At 38.3% G+C, this 19848-nt stretch overlaps 1 protein-coding gene across 6 annotated transcripts in view; it reads left to right on the top strand.

Moving 5' to 3' along the window:
* The window catches only part of CCDC85A (coiled-coil domain containing 85A), a 203346-nt gene that overhangs the window by 144023 nt on the left and 39475 nt on the right, over window positions 1-19848 (top strand). For 5 of the 6 annotated variants that reach the window (XM_034953192.3, XM_034953189.4, XM_034953191.3 and 2 more), the window contains exon 3: window positions 16016-16092. The exons of the other annotated variant lie outside the window; for it this stretch is intronic. In XM_034953192.3, coding sequence (XP_034809083.1) covers window positions 16016-16092 — 77 coding nt within the window. The remainder of the gene's footprint in view (window positions 1-16015; window positions 16093-19848) is intronic. 6 annotated transcript variants of the gene reach the window in all.

Genomic DNA, 19848 nt, shown 5'->3' with positions numbered 1-19848 from the left:
ATGGAATAAAATGTCTGTATGCTTGGAAAGAGTTTTGTCTCTCCTTGATATAAATCAGGAAAGGCAAGGACCAAGTACTGAGAAATATTCAGTAATTACTGGGGATGAGTAGAGTAAGGCAAAAAAAAAAAAAAAATTTAAGCATTGCCCGGCTCTCACTTTGACTGCTTAGAAATATTTACTGAATGCCTGCTCTGTGCTAGTCTGTGCTTTAAGAACTTTTCATTATTAATTCACTTGATTTTCACAACAATCTAATAAGGAAGATACTGTAATTATCTGCTTTATCCGATGAGGAAACTGAGGTTAAAACACTGGCTAAAAGTTACAAACTGGCAGAATTAGAGCTGTCATCTGAATCCAAGAAGTCTAACAGAACCCACACTCTGTCACTGTGCATAATTCATTCTTTCCAAAATCTCCCTTGAAGAGCAAGGGGTCCCAGATGAAGAAGAATGAGAAAAGCATGCTAAAAGGAAGCAGCAGGAGATAAGCAAGACGAGAGGGTTGGATTTAGGAATAGAACAGAGGTAAGAGTGAAGGATAGAGAGAACTCACTGAAATGCACCCAAGTGGAAGACATAGGAGATTTGTGTCTGTGTCTATTGAGGGAGGCTGGATACTTGCTCAGCTTTCTAAGGTTCAAGGCTGGGGACAAGGGGATAAAGTGAACTGGGGAAGGGTTTCTGCTTTGTAGCTCTGCCTCTTCCATCTGACTTCTGTCGTCAGACCCTTCTCCATCCTCACACTTTCTTTCAACAGCCCTTTGCTGTGGACTTCACATTTAAATCAAGACTGCAGGTCTCTTCTCTGAGCTCCAGACCCACCTATGTAACTGCTTACTCTGCATCTTCCCTTCCTTGTCTGGTGGAAATGTTAAGCCTAACATGAACAAAATAGAACTTTTGGTTTCAAACCCCCGTTGTGCTTCTTCTCCAAGCCATTGCATGATATTCGTTCATGCCAAAAATATAGTGATGATCTTTGATTGCTTTTTTTCCCTTAATATGTCACATCTACACTATATGTATGTTTTGTTGGCTCTACCTCCTGGAGACATATTGAATCTGGCTGCTTTCTGTGCCACTGCCCTGGCTCATGCACAACCCACAGTCATCTCTCGGTCCAGTCCCATAGCAGCTCTCTCAGTGGTCACCCTCTCTCATTCTTGTTTCTTTTCTCTCTGGGTGCCATAAGGCAGCCAGAATGATCATTTTAAAATACAAATCAGATTATGTTGCCACAGTACACCACATCCCCCCCTTCCTCAATGGGTTCCTCCTGCAAACAGTACACAATCCAAGCTCCTTATGTTAGTTTACTGATGCCCTGGGACTTGTCTCCTTTCCAGGAGACAACTGCATCCTCCCTGTCTTCTCCCTTCCCCCCTCATTTCCTTCACTTCACTTTGAGCATTTCAGCCACTACTCTTCTCTGAATCTCTCAGGCTCATTGCCATCTTGGGGACTTTTCAAGTTCTATTCTTGCCACTTGGAAAGCTCATTCCCAAATGTTTGTATTTACATCTCAACTTGGATACCTCAGATCCTCTCTGATGATGTAGATCTAAGCTAAAGTGGTGTGGTGGGACATACAGGGCAGTGGTGTGCTTATTTATGTATCTGTTTTCCCTACTAGAATGTTCCTGGAAAGGAGGAGTCCTGTTTGCTTATTTTTCAATGGAGTATCCCTAGCACATAGTTAGTACTTAATAAATATATGTTAACAGAGTAATTATGAAGTATTTGTTGATAAATATATGAAAAATGCCAACGTACAAAAAAGTTCAAAGTATGTGCTTTCTAATTTAGTTTATCTAAACTAACTGGATTTATTTGAAATGATCACTTTCTGTATAGATAGATAACGCTAAGTAAAATGTGAGAACGTCACTTTTCTTATATAAGGGAACATTTCTCGATTGTTACATTGTGTATGACTTTATTTTGCCATCTGTTGTTTCATAGCCAGTACAGAGTATATGCTGGCTAAATTCAATGAATTTATTTATGAATTCCCAATTGATTAAGTTCAAATTAATGATGCTTTGCTGTATAATTTGATAAAAATTATTTTTGTTTTTCTGAAGAGTATAACTAAAAAGCCAACCATACATGGGCTTTTAAAAGCATTTAAATATGCATAAAAAGGCACACTAATTGTCCTAAGAGAAAATAACATTTTTATAGGTTTACTGTCTTGAAAATTTGTTTTTTACAGATTTCCTGTTTTTTGTTTTTTTTTTTACCAATTTCCTTTTTTGTGCATTCATTGACAATACCGACTAGATGCACTTACAAGAGGGCCACATACATTAAAGAAAATTGTTACATTTATTAAAATGGCATCCACTTTTATCCTCTGGCATTAGGAAAAGGCAGTTATTTTCTCTGGGAAATGACAATAACAGCAGCAACATAACAGTGGAAAGTAAGACACGTTTTAACCCTGAATAGCTGTTATAATGGTGTTCATGCTAAATAGCTCTTCAGAGATTGAAATATTCTCCATATAGTCCCCAGTTCTGTCGCCCAATTTATTGCCACCTTCCTGGTACCTCCTTTGTGGGGCTGATGCTTTCAAAGGGAAGAGTAAAAGTGAAGGCAATTTTAGGGCATAAAAACGTTCCTCTGAGCCAGAGTTCTGTTTAGATTGCTTGTATTGTGTGTTTTATAGGTAGAAATTTAACTGCTGAAAAAAACAAACAACCCCATCAAAAAGTGGGCGAGGGACATGAACAGACACTTCTCAAAAGAAGACATTTATGCAGCCAAAAAACACATGAAAAAATGCTCATCATCACTGGCCATCAGAGAAATGCAAATCAAAACCACTATTAGATATCATCTCACACCAGTTAGAATGGCAGTCATTAAAAAGTCAGGAAACAACAGGTGCTGGAGAGGATGTGGAGAAATAGGAACACTTTTACACTGTTGGTGGGACTGTAAACTAGTTCAACCATTGTGGAAGTCAGTGTGGCGATTCCTCAGGGATCTAGAACTAGAAATACCATTTGACCCAGCCATCCCATTACTGGGTATATACCCAAAGGACTATAAATCATGCTGCTATAAAGACACATGCACACGTATGTTTATCATGGCATTATTCACAATAGCAAAGACTTGGAACCAACCCAAATGTCCAACAATGATAGACTGGATTAAGAAAATGTGGCACATATGCACCATGGAATACTATGCAGCCATAAAAAATGATGAGTTCATGTCCTTTGTAGGGACATGGATGAAATTGGAAATCATCATTCTCAGTAAACTATCGCAAGAACAAAAAACCAAACACCGCATATTCTCACTCATAGGTGGGAATTGAACAATGAGATCACATGGACACAGGAAGGGGAATATCACACTCTGGGGACTGTGGTGGGGAGGGGGGAGGGGGGAGGGATAGCATTGGGAGATATACCTAATGCTAGATGACGAGTTAGTGGGTGCAGCGCACCAGCATGGCACATGTATACATATGTAACTAACCTGCACAATGTGCACATGTACCCTAAAACTTAAAGTAGAATAATAATAAAAAAAAAAAGAAGAAATTTAACTGCATCTTGAATAATTGCTTCAAACTGTCCTGGGAGCACAAAACTTTCAGTAGCATCTGGGAACAGAATGATGAGGGCCTTCCTCCCTCCCTCCCTCTTTCCTTTCTTCCATTATTCAACACGTTGTAGCACATAGCACTGTGCTAGTCATAGGGCAGCTTGGAAACAAACCGTAAGGCAAAGTTTCACCACATGGAGCCCCACATATAGAGAGAAGTGGAAGCTGAAACCACCAGGTACCAATTCCCAAGGAACAAGTAAATAGGTGAATAACGGCACATATGTGACAAAATGCCATTTCCCCCATTTGAAAAACTCTTTCCTTTAGGAACACTTATGTACTGTTCGTGGGAATGTAAATAAATACAACTTTTATGGAAAGTTGTATAGAAATTTCCCAGAGAACTAAAAATAGGACTACCATTTGATCTAGTACTCCCACTACTTGGTATCTCCCCAAAGGAAAAGAGATCATCATATCAAAAAGGTACCTGCACTTGTATATTTATAGTAGCACATTTCACAATAGCATAGATATGGAATCAACCTAAGTGTCTATCAGTGGATGATTGAATAAAGGAAATGTGGTATATGTATAGACACAATAGAATACTGTTCAGCCTTAAAAAAAGAATGAAATCATGTCTTTTGCAGCAACATGGATGGAACTGGAGGCCATTATCTTGTTGAAATAACTCAGAAACAGGGAAATACTACATGTTCCCACTTAGAAGTGGGAGCTAAGTAATGTGTACACATGGACAGAGTGTGGAATAATAATAAACATTGGAGACTGGGGAGGATAGGAGGGTGGGAGAGGGGATGAGTGATAAGAAGTTACTTAATGGGAATACCTAATGCATGCAAGGCTTAAAACCTGTATGATGGGTTGATAGGTGCAGCAAACCACCATGGCACCTGTATACCTATATAACCTCCACGTTCTGCACATGTATCCCAGAATTAAAATAAAATTAAATTAAAAACAAATTAATTAATGGGTACAATGTACATTATTTGGGTGTTGTTTACACTAAAAGCTCAGACTTTAGCACTCTGCAATATATCCATGTAACAAAACTGCACTTGTACCTTTTAAATTCATACAAAAAAACCCAAAAAACTATTTGCTTTGGGAAGATTGGGGAGTTGAACACGTTTATGGTGATTATCTTCTGGTACAATAGACCCTAATAATTTTTTTCTGGTTTCTAAATTGATTTATATGCAAACCATCAGTTTTAGATGTTCATTTATTTATTCTTTTATAGAAAATACTAAATGAAACAAAAATCACTGCTGTTTCAGAAAACACAGCACTTGCATGGCAGTAAAAGAACAGCACTCGTGATTTTTTCATCAAACCCTTCCTGGAAAATGATTCAGTATTTTCAGCCTTAGTTATAATTATACAGGACAACACATAGCTTTGCTTTTCCCTTCCTTTGAAAATTTTAGATTTTTCTCTTCACAAAAAAATGCCCTTTTGATATGGACTGCTGCCCCCTGCCCCCTCCCCGCCCCCCAGGCTGCTCTCTGGCAATGCAGAGCCTCTCATTCAGTGTCGGACACCTGCCCCCCGTGCATTGCACACAGCTGTGCCTGCTCCTGCTCCCTCAGTACCCCTCCACTGGGGTGGGATGGGAGGTGGGGTGGGGTGAAATGTTCAGGTGAAGTTTAACTTCCTTCCAGTGGGCATATGTAACCAAAAGAGAACCTTATTAAACAGATTTCTAGCTGGGGGGCATTTAGATTGTATTCTAAGACTTTAGTGGTAGAAATAGTCCATATTGTGTAGACTCCCCAACACCTAATTCTGTGTCTCCCTCTCTTCTTGCCACCCCTTCATAGTCCTTTCGGGCTGATATAACAGAATACCTTAGGTTGGGTAATTTATAAACAACAGAAATTTATTGCTCACAGTTTTGAAGGTTGGAAAGTCCAAGATGAAGGCACCCATAGATTTGGTGTCTGGTGGAAGCCCATAGGCAGTGCCTGCCATGAAGGGGAAAGGGCTCTTTCAAGCCTCTTATATAAAGGTGTTAATCCTATTCTCTCATGACTTAGCCATCTCTTAAGGGCTCCGTCTCTTAATACCCTCACCTTGGGGGTTAGGTTTCAACATACTTATTTTGGAGGGAAACAACACTCAGGCCGTAGCACTCCCCAACAGGTGCTCTTTCTCCCTCTTTCTGTCTCTCACTGTCTGTCTCTGTCTCTCTATCTCTCTCTCCCCCTCTCTCACTGCCCCCTGTTTTCCCCCTCTCTCCCTCTTCTCTCCCTCCTCTACCTTTTTGAGCCTGGTGAACACTTAAGACTTTTTATTGAAATTACCCACCACTGGTTGGATCTGACATCATTTGAGAACCTGTCCAAAGTTTCCATCCAAAGTTTAGTGTTCCATAGAGTGACTTTCAAACGTCATTACAGAATTGGAATTAGGCCCCATTTAAATACAAATCCTGTTTTGGCTGAAATAATGGAAAAGTATAGGTCTGTACAATGAAATAATTTCCTTAAGGGGAACTTCTACATTACTGGTTGATTCCTTCAATAGAATTTTATTGTGCCAAACACTATTCTAGGCACTCAACTATGTCAGTTAACATGATAGACAATGTGGACTTTACATTTTGGTAGGGAGAAACAGACCTTATATGATACACATAATATATGAACAAGCTAATGTATATGGTAGAAGGTGGTGAAGTCTTTTGATGAAAATAAACTTGGTACAGTAGTACAGCAGGATAAAGCAGATCAGGAGTGTGGGTTGGAGGTGTGGCAGGTGGCAGGATCAAATGAGAGGACTGGGCAAGTCTCAATGAGAAGTTATGATTTGGACAAAGACTTGTAAGAGGCGAGGAAGTTAGCCAAACATTTGACTGGGGACAGAGCATTCCAGGAAGAGGGTACAACTAAGGCAAAGTTCATGAGGCAAGAAGACACCTATGGTGTTCAGGAACAGAAAGGAGGCCCTTTGGCTGGTGCAGAGTGAATGAGGGCATGAAGTCAGAGAGAAAACAGTCAGATCACATAGGGCCCTGATGGACTTTTTAAGAACTTTGGCTTTAATTTGGAGCAAAATGGTGAGGCTACTGCAGGGGTTGGAATAAAGAATGATGTGATCAGAGTTAGTGTTTTAGAAAGAAAACCCTGGCTGCCATGGGTTTGGAATAGACTGTGGGTGAAAATAGCCCTGGGGGAGGAGGAGGCAAGAATAGAAGCAGGTACTTTGTAAGAAACTATTGTGAGGTTGAATTCTCAAGATATTTTGGAGGTAGGGTCAAAAAAAATTTCCCAATGGAAGGGAAGTGGGGTGTGAGAGAGAGGAACCACGCATAATTCTAAAATTTTTGTTAGAAGGAAAGCATAATACTTGAAGAGTCTAAAACTAGGTCTAAATATAAACAGCCAAAAAGAGCACAAGGCTTTAAAAATTTAAGCAGTGGAGGAAGGTGACAAGACAAACAGATTCCTGTCTCAAGCTGCTGTCACTTCCCTCTCCATGACTAGATTCCAGAATATGGGTCTTCCCAGCCAGCGCTTCTGAGCACCACCTTTCTTTCTGCCTAAAACCCTCTTCTCCAAGATCTTTGCATAGTTGGCTTTTTCACATGCAGATCTTAGTTCTCTGAGAGCTCTTCCCTGACACTGCTTCCTGAAGTAGCTGTCTTCCCCAAATCTCTCTATCCTAGTACTCTGGTTTGTTTTGTTGCCTTTGTTGTACAAATCACCTTCATAAAATATCGTATTTGGTTTTTACTGCCTGTCTTCACCGCTGGAATGTGGGCTCCATAAACACCCAGATCTTATCATTCCTGGCTGCTACTGTATCCCCGGGACCTAGAACAATACCTGGCACATAGCAGATAATAACTATTGGGTGAGGAAGTGTTGTAATATTAAAGTAAATTACCAAATATTCATTAAACTCCTGCAGGGAACACAACTAGTCAGTGTTTGAGGGTTAGTGAAATATTTTCATATAGCATTTTTGGGCAAAAATTGAAAACAACACTATAAGAAATAGGTAGAGAAATCACAAGACATTCAATATGTGATTCACTGACAGATGAGTTGAGGAAAAGGAAAATTGAAAGAGACTTGCAGAATGGGAAAATTTGATATTGTAGAATTATTGGCCTTCAGAATTAAAGGGATCAGCCTAACAATATACACAGGTAGAGAGCTTTGCAATATCTCATTGAGCTTTCTCTGAATACCTCCAACAACAAGAGCACATTATGGTACAAAGCAGTATATTCCAATCTTTGGCATTTCTGATTATTGGAAAGCTATTTTTCATTCCATGAAAGGAAGAATAGGGAGTATTTGACTAGGCAGAGAAGAATGAGGAAAGTACTGCTGGCTAGGGGAATGTGTGGGCAGAGACACAGAGCTAAGAGAGCTCTGGGCCAAAGACAAACTGAAAGGATTTCTGCATGGGAGGAGAGGGAGAGGAACTAACTGTCATCTCTTTTGGGTAGGCAGAGAGAAAAAGGTCTGAGAAGAGTAGAATTTGCTTCATAAATAGTGGACTAGAGCAAAATCTGATATCAATTTTAGATTATTTAGGGCAATTAAAGCCCCATTAAAAATTCTATTTCTGTTAATAAGGCAGTATGAATTAAATATCCAGGCAAATCTGAAAGTGCTGGTTCCAAGAAATTTTTTTTAAAATAAGAAAAGCGTCAAATTTTAGTGAGAAATATAATCACTTATACTTGTGGAGTTAATATGGATTCTAAGTAGGAGGCTGACCTTTGCTTGCCTGAAGAAGAAAAACACTTTTTTCAGAACAGTAATAATTTTTAAAATACACAGTTCTGACGTAATTTCCTTAGGGATGTGAAAAAGCCTGTGGATAGTGGGATTCATATGGAATGAGTGCAAGCCATGCCTTTAGCGCTTGGGGTTTATTGAAAAGTTTGTCTGTGAATTGGCAAGCATGTGGCTATTGGCCTCTTTTGCTGAGAGAGACTATCTTAGTCCACTTTTTGCTACTATAACAGAATACCACAGACTGGGTGATTTATAGTGAACAGAAATTTATTAGCTCACAGTTCTAGAGGCTGAGGAATCCAAGATCAAGGGGTTAGTATTCAGTAAGGGCCTTCTTGGTACATAATGTCATGGCTGAAGGTAAGACAGCAAGAGGGGGCCAAACTCATCTTTTTTTTTTTTTTTTGAGAAGTAGTCTTGCCCTGTCACTCAGGCTGGAGTGCAGTGGCACAATCTGGGCCCACTGCAACCACTGCCTCCCAGGATCAATCAATTCTCCTGCCTCAGCCTCCTGAGTAGCTGGGATTACAGGTGCCTGCCACCACGCCAGGCTAATTTTTGTATCTTTAGTAGAGACGGGATTTCACCATGTTGGCCAGGCTAGCCTCAAACTCCTGACCTCGTGGTCTGCCTGCCTCAGCCTGCTAAAGTGCTGGGATTACAGGCGTGAGCCACTGCGCCTGACCCAAACTCATCTTTTTATAAGAGCACCAATCCCACCCATGAGGGTGGAGCCCTCATGGCCTAGTCACCTCTTAAAGGTCCCACCTCTTAATACTGTTACAATGACTAAATTTCAGCATGATTTTTGAAAGGGATAAACAGTGAAGCCAACACAGACTAATTCTTAGAGAGCCACATAAAAGCTAACATCTATAAACTCATGGCCACTATAGTCTTCCAGATAATTTTCCTCGTATACACTCTTTATTTATTTATTTATTTATTTTTTCAGATGGAGTTTCACTCTTGTCCCCCCAGGCTGGAGTGCAATGACACTGTCTCAGCTCACTGCAACCTCCACCTCCCAGGTTCAAGCAATTCTCCTGCCTCAGCCTCTCGAGTAGCGGGAGTACAGGCATGCACCACCATACCTGGCTAATTTTTGTATTTTTAGTAGATACAGGGTTTCACCATATTGTCAAGGCTGATCTCGAACTCCTGACCTCAGGTGATCTGCCTGCCTTGGCCTCCAAAAGTGCTAGGACTGTAGGTGCAAGCCAGTGTGCCCAGCCTCCTCTTATACACTCTTACAAATGCTGTAGTTTGTGTCAGAATGGACCATTACCAGATTTTATTTTCTGCCCTGAGATTTTGGAGAGATGACATCACTTCATCTAATCAAAACCACTCAGAGGTGTGACAAACCTTAGACAGTTGCAAATACCAATAATAAACCTTTTATATACAATCATCAGTGTAATTTGTGGGTGATTTCAAGGATAGGTGTTCCACAGGGTAACACTGCTTTAGAAACAAAAGGGAAGTAAAGAGGGTTTAATATTTTTATCAGAGTGTTTTCAAACTAACAGAGAAAACGAACAGAGCTCCTTTATACAATTGAATGCATTGCAGGTTAGCTGAAGTGAAATCAAGTCAAGAATATTGTCTGAGGAAATATCAAGTTACTGTAAAGGTAAATCCATCAAGAATATCTAAAGTCAGGGAGGAAAAAAAAAGAATTTAGTATTTATCTATGTATGTTACTTCATGATTAGTAGATCCAATATGAGAATTAATGTGGTGCTCGAGTAATGAAACACAATTGTTTGAATATATTTGACTAGTCCCTATTGTTAGCAACCAAGTTCATCGCACTCTGAGCTTTAGTTCTCTTATTTGCAAAACAAGTCAGAGGATTGTGGCAGAGGTTGAATTAGAAAAGCTCTAAGGTACGTAGTACCAGTAAAATTTGAATTTAGAAGATGCGGAATTTAATGGAATTCTTATGCATGTTTCTTAATTTGTTTTTCTTGCAACAGATGCTGTGAACTTTTACACATAGGTTCAAAGAATAGTTCCTGCTTTGAAAATGGGCCTGAGATTCACCCAAAGAACATCTTGAGGATGTCATTGGATTTTCACATCAATATTGTTTGCTTCACCTTACTTTTCTAATGTCTAGATGCCCATAGGTTTCCCAGGGTGGAAAGAGAAATAAAATAACTTTTGGGAGCTTTAAAGCAAATTGCCACTGGATTATCGTGATTTGATATTTGCTTTTGCAGATAGGTGACTGTGGGAAATAATCTGGCCTCTCCTCCTGTACCTGCATGTCCCTTTCTTTTCCGTCATGTGATTCCTTTCTTTCTGTGTTTACAATAGGATCATTTTTGGCTTCTGGCCCAGGTCCATCTGTGGCTCCACTCATATCTCTCTGGCCTATCAAAATTCTATTGATGCATTTTAAGCTTCAGTTTCTTCTTCATAAGAACTACTGCCAATGTTGATTTTTTTCTTTGCTCCCCTTTCACAGGATTTAGTACTAAATTTCAAATTACCTTATTGTTTTTTCCCTTTTATTTTCTCCCAACTGCTTATAAGTTTCTTGAATATAGGCTCCTTTTTTTTTCGAGACAGAGTATGGCTCTGTCACCCAAGCTGGAGTGCAGTGGCACGATCTCCGCTCACTGCAACCTCCGCCTCCCGGGTTCAAGCGATTCTCCTGCCTCAGCCTCCCGAGTAGCTGGGATTACAGGCAGCTGCCACCATGCCCGGCTAATTTTTGTATTTTTAGTGGAGACAGGGTTTCACCATGTTGGCCAGGATGATCTCGACCTCTTGACCTCGTGATCCGCCTGCCTCAGCCTCCCAAAGTGCTGGGATTACAGGCGTGAGCCACCTAGCCAGCTCCTTTTTTAATGCATTATATATTTATGTACTTTGTAGCTGAGAATTTGGCTGTTTTTTGATGCTCTTTTGGAGCCTCATTCTCAGAGTTCTAAAAGCCAAAAATGGCATTCTGAAATCTCAGTTTTATGAAGCTGTCAGCCAGTGGTATAAAATGTAATGGTCAATTTAAATTATGGTACATTCAAATGCAGCTTTCTATTAATGACTTTATGATAAAACGAATGCCAGTTTTAGACACTTCCCTTAGGTACAGCTATCCATCATGTTCCCTGAGTGTACCGGGAGATCACCTTATATTATAGTTGACACCCTTGAAAAAGGACAAAAAAGGGAAAAAGCAGCATGGGGAAGGGGGTTGCAGCAGATGTGGTCAATGTGTTCCAGTACCCAAAAGGCTTCTTTCTTCTCTTCCTCTCACCATGAGAAGTTTCTATCAATTTTTCCTCATGATTAGCTATGACTGAGATGTGGATTTGGATGTGACTTTTTTTAAGAAAGTGTTGAGTTTCTTATACTTTATTTTATTCTATTTTATTTAAAATATAGCTTACATTTTAAAAAATTTAGTTATTGGTTATGCACTACTAGTCGGGCTCAGCTGACCTATAGTAAGTAACAAACCTCAAAATCCCAAGGGTTTAACGAAACAAATATTTCTTCTTTTTTTCTCATGTCACAGTTGGGAGATTGGATTTTTTTTTTTAATGGCTTTTCCTATAGGGGCTTGGGGACCCAGTGCTGATCTCACAGTATATTTCAGAAAAATATTTTTCTACTCCACTCCCATTAAAGGATGGTGTAATCAGTTTCTTTCTGAATGAAACAAAACAGCCTGAGTACTCTTATTTATACATGTAGATCAGATATTCTTCCTGTGTTTTACCCCCAGGAAGAGTGTATTTTTGTTTGAGTATCCATTAATTGTTAAGTAATAATTGCAACAGGGGCTAAGAGCCTGAAACAATTAACAGGACCTTCTGGAATGCCTGTAATCTAATAGGGAATGTGTGTTCTGAGAAAGTTATTAAGGTTTGCAATAACTGGCTTTATCTTCATCCTAACCCTAGAACAGTGCCTGACACAAATCAGTGACACAATAAATATTTGTTGAATGAATGAACTTAAAATGTTTTTGCCTTTGCCTTCACTGTAAAGCCATTTTTTTTTCATTATTTCACCTGTTTAAAAATATGCTCTGTCTCTTCCTGTCCCAGCCCATATTTGCAGTGAATGCTTTAGAAAAAAGATGTGGACATGATCTATTGTAATTCAACATTAAAAATGAGAGAGGATATTTTCCAAACTCAGGAATTTACCCCTTTTTTCCTGAACTGACATAATACTTTCATAATATAAATAGAGACTTGGTGAAAACATCAGATATATAAACTGCAAAGATTTTGAAAAGAGAAATAGATGAAGGGATTGAAGACAGTCACTGAATTAAAACAAATTCCGTTCAATAGCATTTTTCAAATTTCACCTGACTCAATCTGTGTAGTCTTTTCAGCTGCTTTAAGTATCACAGCCTTATAGATAGTGCAGCATAGGGGCAATAAAGATAAGGTGTAAATTGTGAACAAAAAAGAATATAACTTTATTTTTGTGTGGTTTAAATAGAATATTGCTGATGAACTTTTCACTTGGATGGCCTTATCAAGTGGCTTTTTTCCAGAGGAAAGAGCAGGGCTTGCAAAACAGTGTAAATCAGGCAATCTACATTCACATCTTGATGATCTGCAAATCACTTAATTCATTTGCAAGAGTAAAGCAGACTCATGAAATCAATAACTTTGCTATTCATTTATGCTGCATACTTTTCCCCTCTTTGGAAGAGTCCATAAAGCAGAGTTTTAAGATTTTATTAAGCTAAAAAAATGAGAGGATATCTTTAGAAAATATCTTCAGTTTTCTTTACCTGTGTTTCTATTTTCTTATTTGAGAAATGCTCAAAGCTAATCGTCTCCAATGGTGTGAGGTCTGTGGGTCATCATGTTAATGTCAGTGATGGGGGCTTTCTGCACACTATTTTGGAAAACAGGCCTGCTCTAAGCTAGTCAGAGATGAGCTTAATTGTTGTATTTGTGAATTAAGGACTGATGCTTATGTATTTTAGAAAATAAAGTGTTAGCTCATTGCTTTAGAGGTCATAAAAATAGAATTGGGTTCATATAAACTATTTCCACATAAAATAATTGTGTTTCCATGATGAAATTCAGATCAGGGCATCAATATCCATCCTAACTGTGGATCCTTAGGGGCTCCAAACACTTAGGTGCACTACCGTATTGCCTCTTGCCCTTTTTGTGTGTCTGAGGCTGAAGAACATGAACACTGAGGAGGTTGTTCTGCTTCAATATTAACTATGGAAGTGTTACCAGTAGCGAAACCATATGAGTCTGCAGCAGCCCCAGTTCTTGCCCCTAATTCGACTGAGGGGCATAAAGCAGAAGAAGAAGCCGAGGCAAGTTTTAGAGCAGTAGTGAAAGTTTATTAAAAAGCTTTAGAATGGCTGTGCATGGTAGCTCATGCCTGTAATCCCAGCACTTTGGGAGGCCGAGGCGGGAGGATCTTTTGAGGTCGGGAGTTCGAGACCAGCCTGACCAACATGGAGAAACCCTGTCTCTACTAAAAATACAAAAAATAGCCAGGCGTGGTGGCACATGCCTGTAATCCCAACTGCTAGGGAGGCTGAGGCAGGAGAATCGCTTGAACCTGGGAGGCGGAGGTTGTGGTGAGCCGAGATCGCGCCACTGCACTCCAGCGTGGGCAACAACAGTGAAACTCCATCTCAAAAAAAAAAAAAAAATGCTTTAGAGCAGGAATGAAAGGAAGTAAAGTACATTTGGAAGAGGGTCAGGGTCAGGTGGGTGACTTGAGAGATCAAGTGCACTGTTTGACCTTTTGACTTGGGTTTTATACATTGGCGTGCTTCTGGGGTTTCATGTCCCTTCTACACTGATTCTTCCCTTGAGATGAACTGTTCACATGTGCAGTGGCCTGCTAGCTCTTGGGAGGGGAGCATGTGCAGTGTGTTTACTGAAGATGTGTGCACGCTCACTTGAGGCATTCTTCCCTTAGCCGTCTCGCATTTCCAGAGGAAGATCATATACCAATTAAACTGCTATTTTTCCTCTTAGTACACACGCTTGAGACCACTCGCCCAACTCCAGAGATCTTACTGGGGAAGTGGTAATCAACAGTACCAGGTTTTTTCTATCTATTGGGAGACTGCCTTTCCCTGGTGTTGACTGCAACTAATTATTATTTTAGAGAGACAGTTAACAACCACCTGACTATCCCGTGATGGTTGCCTGACATTCTTGGTGGGTGGGCTTGCGGGGAGCCCTCTCCTGCCTTGCTCATGTTTGACTAGCTACCTAATGTAACAGAAGTGTGCTCTGGAGAAAGTCTATTGCTGTGTACCTTTCACTGCACCTGAAATATTTTGTTGTTGTGTGATGAATGAATTGCTACTATGTGATGATCTTGAATATTTTCACTTTAATGAAGAAGAGTTACTATCAGATTGTTCCCAGAAATAAAATTTCACTTTTCTTGACCTGTGACCCCTTTTCCTGACATAAAGCCATAAACTTTAGAGTTCAGTATGGAACAGAAGCTAAGCATGATAATGATTCTGAGCTTTCAGCTCATGCCTGAGCTTGTGAAGAAATGAAAAAAATAGTCAATTTCAGGTCTGCTCCTGGTTTACCTAAAGATGTGTGAAAAACTTGGGTCTCTGTCACAGTCAGCCAAAATCAGTCAAAATTCATTCTAACTCTAAATAGCTCTTTCATGTTTTTTCTGTCAATGTCTGTAAGTTTGTGAAAAGAACAAATATTTTTCTTAAGTCTTGAAATTTTTATTGGGAGGAATAAAGAGAACTGGATATTTGAAAAATTTTGTTTTATTTTCTGTTTTTTTTTTAATGTAGCTTTGTAGCTTATTTTGGTTATAGTTAACATTACAAAATAGTCTTGTATATGTAGAACAACTCATTGACAACTCAAAATGTACAAAATCAGAAGAAAAGAGTATAATTGTCTTCAAGATGCCTATTATTCTGTGGCTGGTTGGTGTGCAAAAAGCCTGCAGTCTCACCACCTATAATTTTCTCTAATACTTTTTTTTTTTAAATGACCTCAATACACTTTATTGCAGAACAGGAAATACTAAACATTTAAGAAAGATTTGTGGAAAACGATTTGACTTCAGAAAAATATTTGTTCCATCTTAAGAGGATCAAACTTCAGAAATATTTTTAAAAGTCTTCCTCTGAAATGTCTCAATTCTTAGTGATTAAAAATAGCTAAAAGGGCTTAGAGTAGTGGAGAGACTGGATTTCGGTATTAGATTCAGGTTTGAGTTCTGGTTTTGCCCTGTTCTAAGTGTGCGTGATTTTACTAATTAATAATGATGTTGGACTGCTTCTCTTGGGTTTATTTGTCTAGTGTGTTTCCACTTCTGACAAATATTTTCCATACCTTTACTTGTGTTTTCTTATTGGTTTGTAAGAGTTCTGTATAGAATCTTAATACTAATCGTCAATTGTGTGTACTACCACCTGTAAATATGCCAGTCTGTGTCTTATCTAATATTTCTTAACATTGTAAAATTGTTCAAAACTGTTTTTAGTTTCAGTGGCTTCTGTTCTTATTTTTCTGGGAGATATTTTTTTTTCTCATTTTAAATAACAGACTAAATAGTCACTATCTGATTTGAATAAATCAAGCCAGAAATATCCTGACAGTACACCAAACAAGACCTGTGTGTATAATGTGAGTTCTTTCTTTTTAATTTTAGAATCAACCTTGTCCTATGTTAGGCAGCTGGAGGCAAGAGTAAGACAGCTGGAGGAAGAAAATCGCATGCTGCCCCAGGTGGGTGACTTCCAGAAGCTCATAGCTAGTCAGTGCCATTTAAGTTGTAGTATTTTATTTGGAATTTAAAAGCTCAATGATGTTTTGTCTTTTAAATGATAGAAATCATTTTGTAAATAGCCATTCATCAATGTAGAGTGTGATTATGTTCCATGATGGCCATCATCTTATCCAGATTTCTAAGTGTTATACTAAAGGGTGCAGATATCTGAAATGAGAATGTGAAATAATTTTGAAAGGAAGAACAAAGGAGAAGGATAAAATAATGAGAAGTAGAAAATAAAGACATGTCGATAGTACTACTCATATACACCATGCATGTGGTTGGTGGATATAGGGAAGGCAATCTTATTTAAATAGAAAACTTGCTAATTTCTGAACTAGGCAAAGCTATAGGTAGTTGGAAGGTTTCGCATTATAATTAAATTAGTACATTCTAAAATTCTTTGTGGTATAATTGAACTCTTTCAGTGCAACAAAGTGATGACAGCAATTGACAGTTTTTACTTTGGGACTTCATTTCTTTCCCCTTAATTAAAGTAAAGTGGCACTTTTTCCAGGATGTTTAATGTCTTCCCATACGTTTCACTTATAAAATTCTTTCCATGGGCTGTTAACTTGATGAGAATGATGCTGGTCTTTTGAGGAGGTGGTTTTCAGAAAATGTTTTGTTGAGGAGTTGAACAAATATGATTCTAGGTTGGTTTCCTTTCCAAGCATGTGGACAATAATATATTTTAATGTTTTATAACAAGAAGTTTTCCAAGAAATTAGTCACTAGGGTTCTTTCTACATTCTGGTAATTATTTCTGTTTCATAAATGACTAAGGCAAAATTATACCTCAAACAACTAGCAAGCAGTAGTTTAAATAAAAGGTCAAAGACTAACCAATCTTCAGGTTGGTATTTCAGGAGAAGAAATTTGAACATTAATGCAAAGACCCTTTAGAAAGACATTTTAGGTCTTTTTAATCTTGTTTTGTTTTTGAACTACTTTTGCTCATTAGTGATGATTTGGGCTATCAGGTACTGCACATAAGAATCCTTTTTTCTTTCTTCCATTGGCTAACAGTCTGCCCAGAAATCATGAGATTAAGTGAAATAAACCTACAGTAGTTGTCCCCCTTTTCAAGGGGAATACATTCCAAGACCCCAAGTGGATGCCTGAAACCACGGATAGTACCAAACCCTACAATACTATGTTTTCTTCTATACATAAATATATATGATAAAGTTTAATTCATGAATTAGACACAGTAAGAGATTAACAACACTAATAAGAAAGTTATTATTAGTAAAGTACTATTAAATACAATAAGGGTTACTTGAACGCAAGCACTGAGATGCTGTGACCATTGGTCTGATCATCGAGATGGCCCTTAAGTGACTAACAGGCAGGAAGTGTAGACAGCATGGATTCATCCCAGGTGGGATGGAGCAGGACAGCATGAGATTTCCTCACACTACTCAAAACGGCCCACAATTTAAAACTTGTTTATTTCTGGAATTTTCCATTTAATATTTTTGGGCCCTGATTGACTACAAGTAACAGAAACTGAGGCTAAGGGTGGAATTCTATACTTCTATCTCTTCTCAAACTGTACATGTGTTAAAATTCATGATGACAGAAGAGATTGTGTCATGAAATAAAATACTACTGGTTGGTTTGTTTTCTCTTTGCTCTTCACTGTTTTCCTTTTAAAATTTTTTTGTGTTCCCTTTTGCCTTTTATGTTAAATTCACAGTATGACTGTCCTAAGGCCCTTGACTGAAAACATCTAACTTCTTACTTGTTACAAAGAAACCTACAAAATCTAGTTAGTTTATTATACATGGTTGTGCCATCTCTCAGGCAACTGGGAATATAAAAGAAATAGAAAAAAAATCCAAGTGATTTTTGTTCTTAGTTTCCTTCTGAGAAGGAATTGAGGCTGACATCAAACAGCAAACTAATAGCATGTATGCCATCTTATCAAAAAAAAAAAAGAGGCACAACAAATGTGAAAATGATGACAAGGCTGATTCTTAAAAACCTGTGAAAGTGAGTGTTAGAAGTCTTGAAGGAAAATCAGAAGAGTCCTTAAATATACTTGATGTGTCTATGTGTATTGGAATACATAGTACTTGCATAGTTAAGACTAAGCAAGATTAAACAGCTACTCAATTTAAAGTGTTCAGTTATATCCTTTGAAATACATTACTATTTTGCTACCAAGGAAGGTTTTTTGGTTCACTTTGTTTTGTTTCATTTTTTTCTCTCTAAGAAATGGTTAAGAAAGATCATGTTTTATTGATGCTAAGATGTTATTGATGTGGGATGCACCATCATGATATGTAGCATTACAAAAGAAAAATGGTATCAGTTATACCATGCCAGATTCTTGCAGATTTCAGCGATGTTACAAATGGGAAAACAATGTTTTAGTTTTAGTTATTTATTTGTCAAAGTAATTTAGTTATTTACTTGTCAAAGTAATTTAATACAAAGAGAACCCATTGTTTGAAATATGCTGTTGGACATATGCAAAGAATGCAGTAGATCTGTCAATTCAAAAACAGGATTTCTGTTAAATTTCTATATCAGAGAGTGGTGCCTTCATTTACTACTAAGATATAATAGAGGTACCAGTTGCAACTACTCCTATAAATACAAACTAACATGAATACAGACAGTAGGTAAGACCCTAGGATGGAACACAATAAATGGATCTCAGAACAGTGAGCATCATGTAGAGAATTCTCATGGGAGACTGAGACTTCAGCTGGATTACACAAAGGCATTTACCTGTACAACTTACTCTTAGATGTTACTGATACTATTACAAATAATGTGTCATGAGATTTCCCTGCAGAAACTGTTTCTAACTATGATGTTAGCTGATTTGCAAGGTCAATTCAATGAGAAAAGCTGACATCCTAGCCTAAGTTAATCTCAATATTTGAACACTTGATTTTCAGTTATAAGAATTTGTTTGCTATGCCTTGATCAGGAGGTATTCCTTTTCACTCCCAAGTTTATTAAAGCATGTCCATTTGTCTTTGAATAAACAGAAGTAAGAATGTAGTTGGCAGCTGGAATCCCAAGTATGTAAAACACCTTTGCAGCTGTAGCCAGAATTTTTGCTTTTAGTTTAGAGTTCAGACTAATTACGTAAAGCACTGTCCTGGCGGAAGAAATCTTCCTCAATGCTCCTTTTTATTCTTTATATAAAATTGTGTATAATGAACAGAAAGTCACAACTTTGCCCTAGCAATATAAATATTTAAAAATAAACACGATGAATATAATAAATGCTTGTGGATTTCTCCCTGGTTAGATGCAAAGACCTTAATTTTTTCATTTGTAAATGAAGGGGTTCTTCTCAGCTCTTACATTTTGTGGGCTCAGGGGTAAATAAAGGCTTGGGCCCAAGTTTTATACATGTACAAAATGTTCAAGTCCCAGAATGAAGGACTCTTTATTCAAGAACAGATAAAGGCAGTGAAGATTAAGTTAGTTTTATCCAGTGGTGAAGAGGAGCCCACAGGAAGTGCTGATGGAGCCTCTGTACAGCCACCGTGGCAAGTCATCCCCAGTGAATGTAGAGCTCCTTGATCTGCCATGGTGTGCACTGTGTCCTGCAAGAATCACTGAGCAGTATTTTAAATCCAGTTTGTGAACACAACATTTCAAAGGTATCCTAAGGTAAGAGCCAGTCTTATTATTTTTAGAAAATGCTGCATTATGTGCTAGTTATTATTATTGAGAAGAAAATG

The sequence above is a fragment of the Pan paniscus genome, chromosome 12 (assembly GCF_029289425.2).
Source record: "Pan paniscus chromosome 12, NHGRI_mPanPan1-v2.0_pri, whole genome shotgun sequence".
Taxonomy (NCBI): domain Eukaryota; kingdom Metazoa; phylum Chordata; class Mammalia; order Primates; family Hominidae; genus Pan; species Pan paniscus.
Note: the sequence above shows the minus strand (reverse complement) of the source record. Positions and strands in the feature narration are given on the sequence as shown.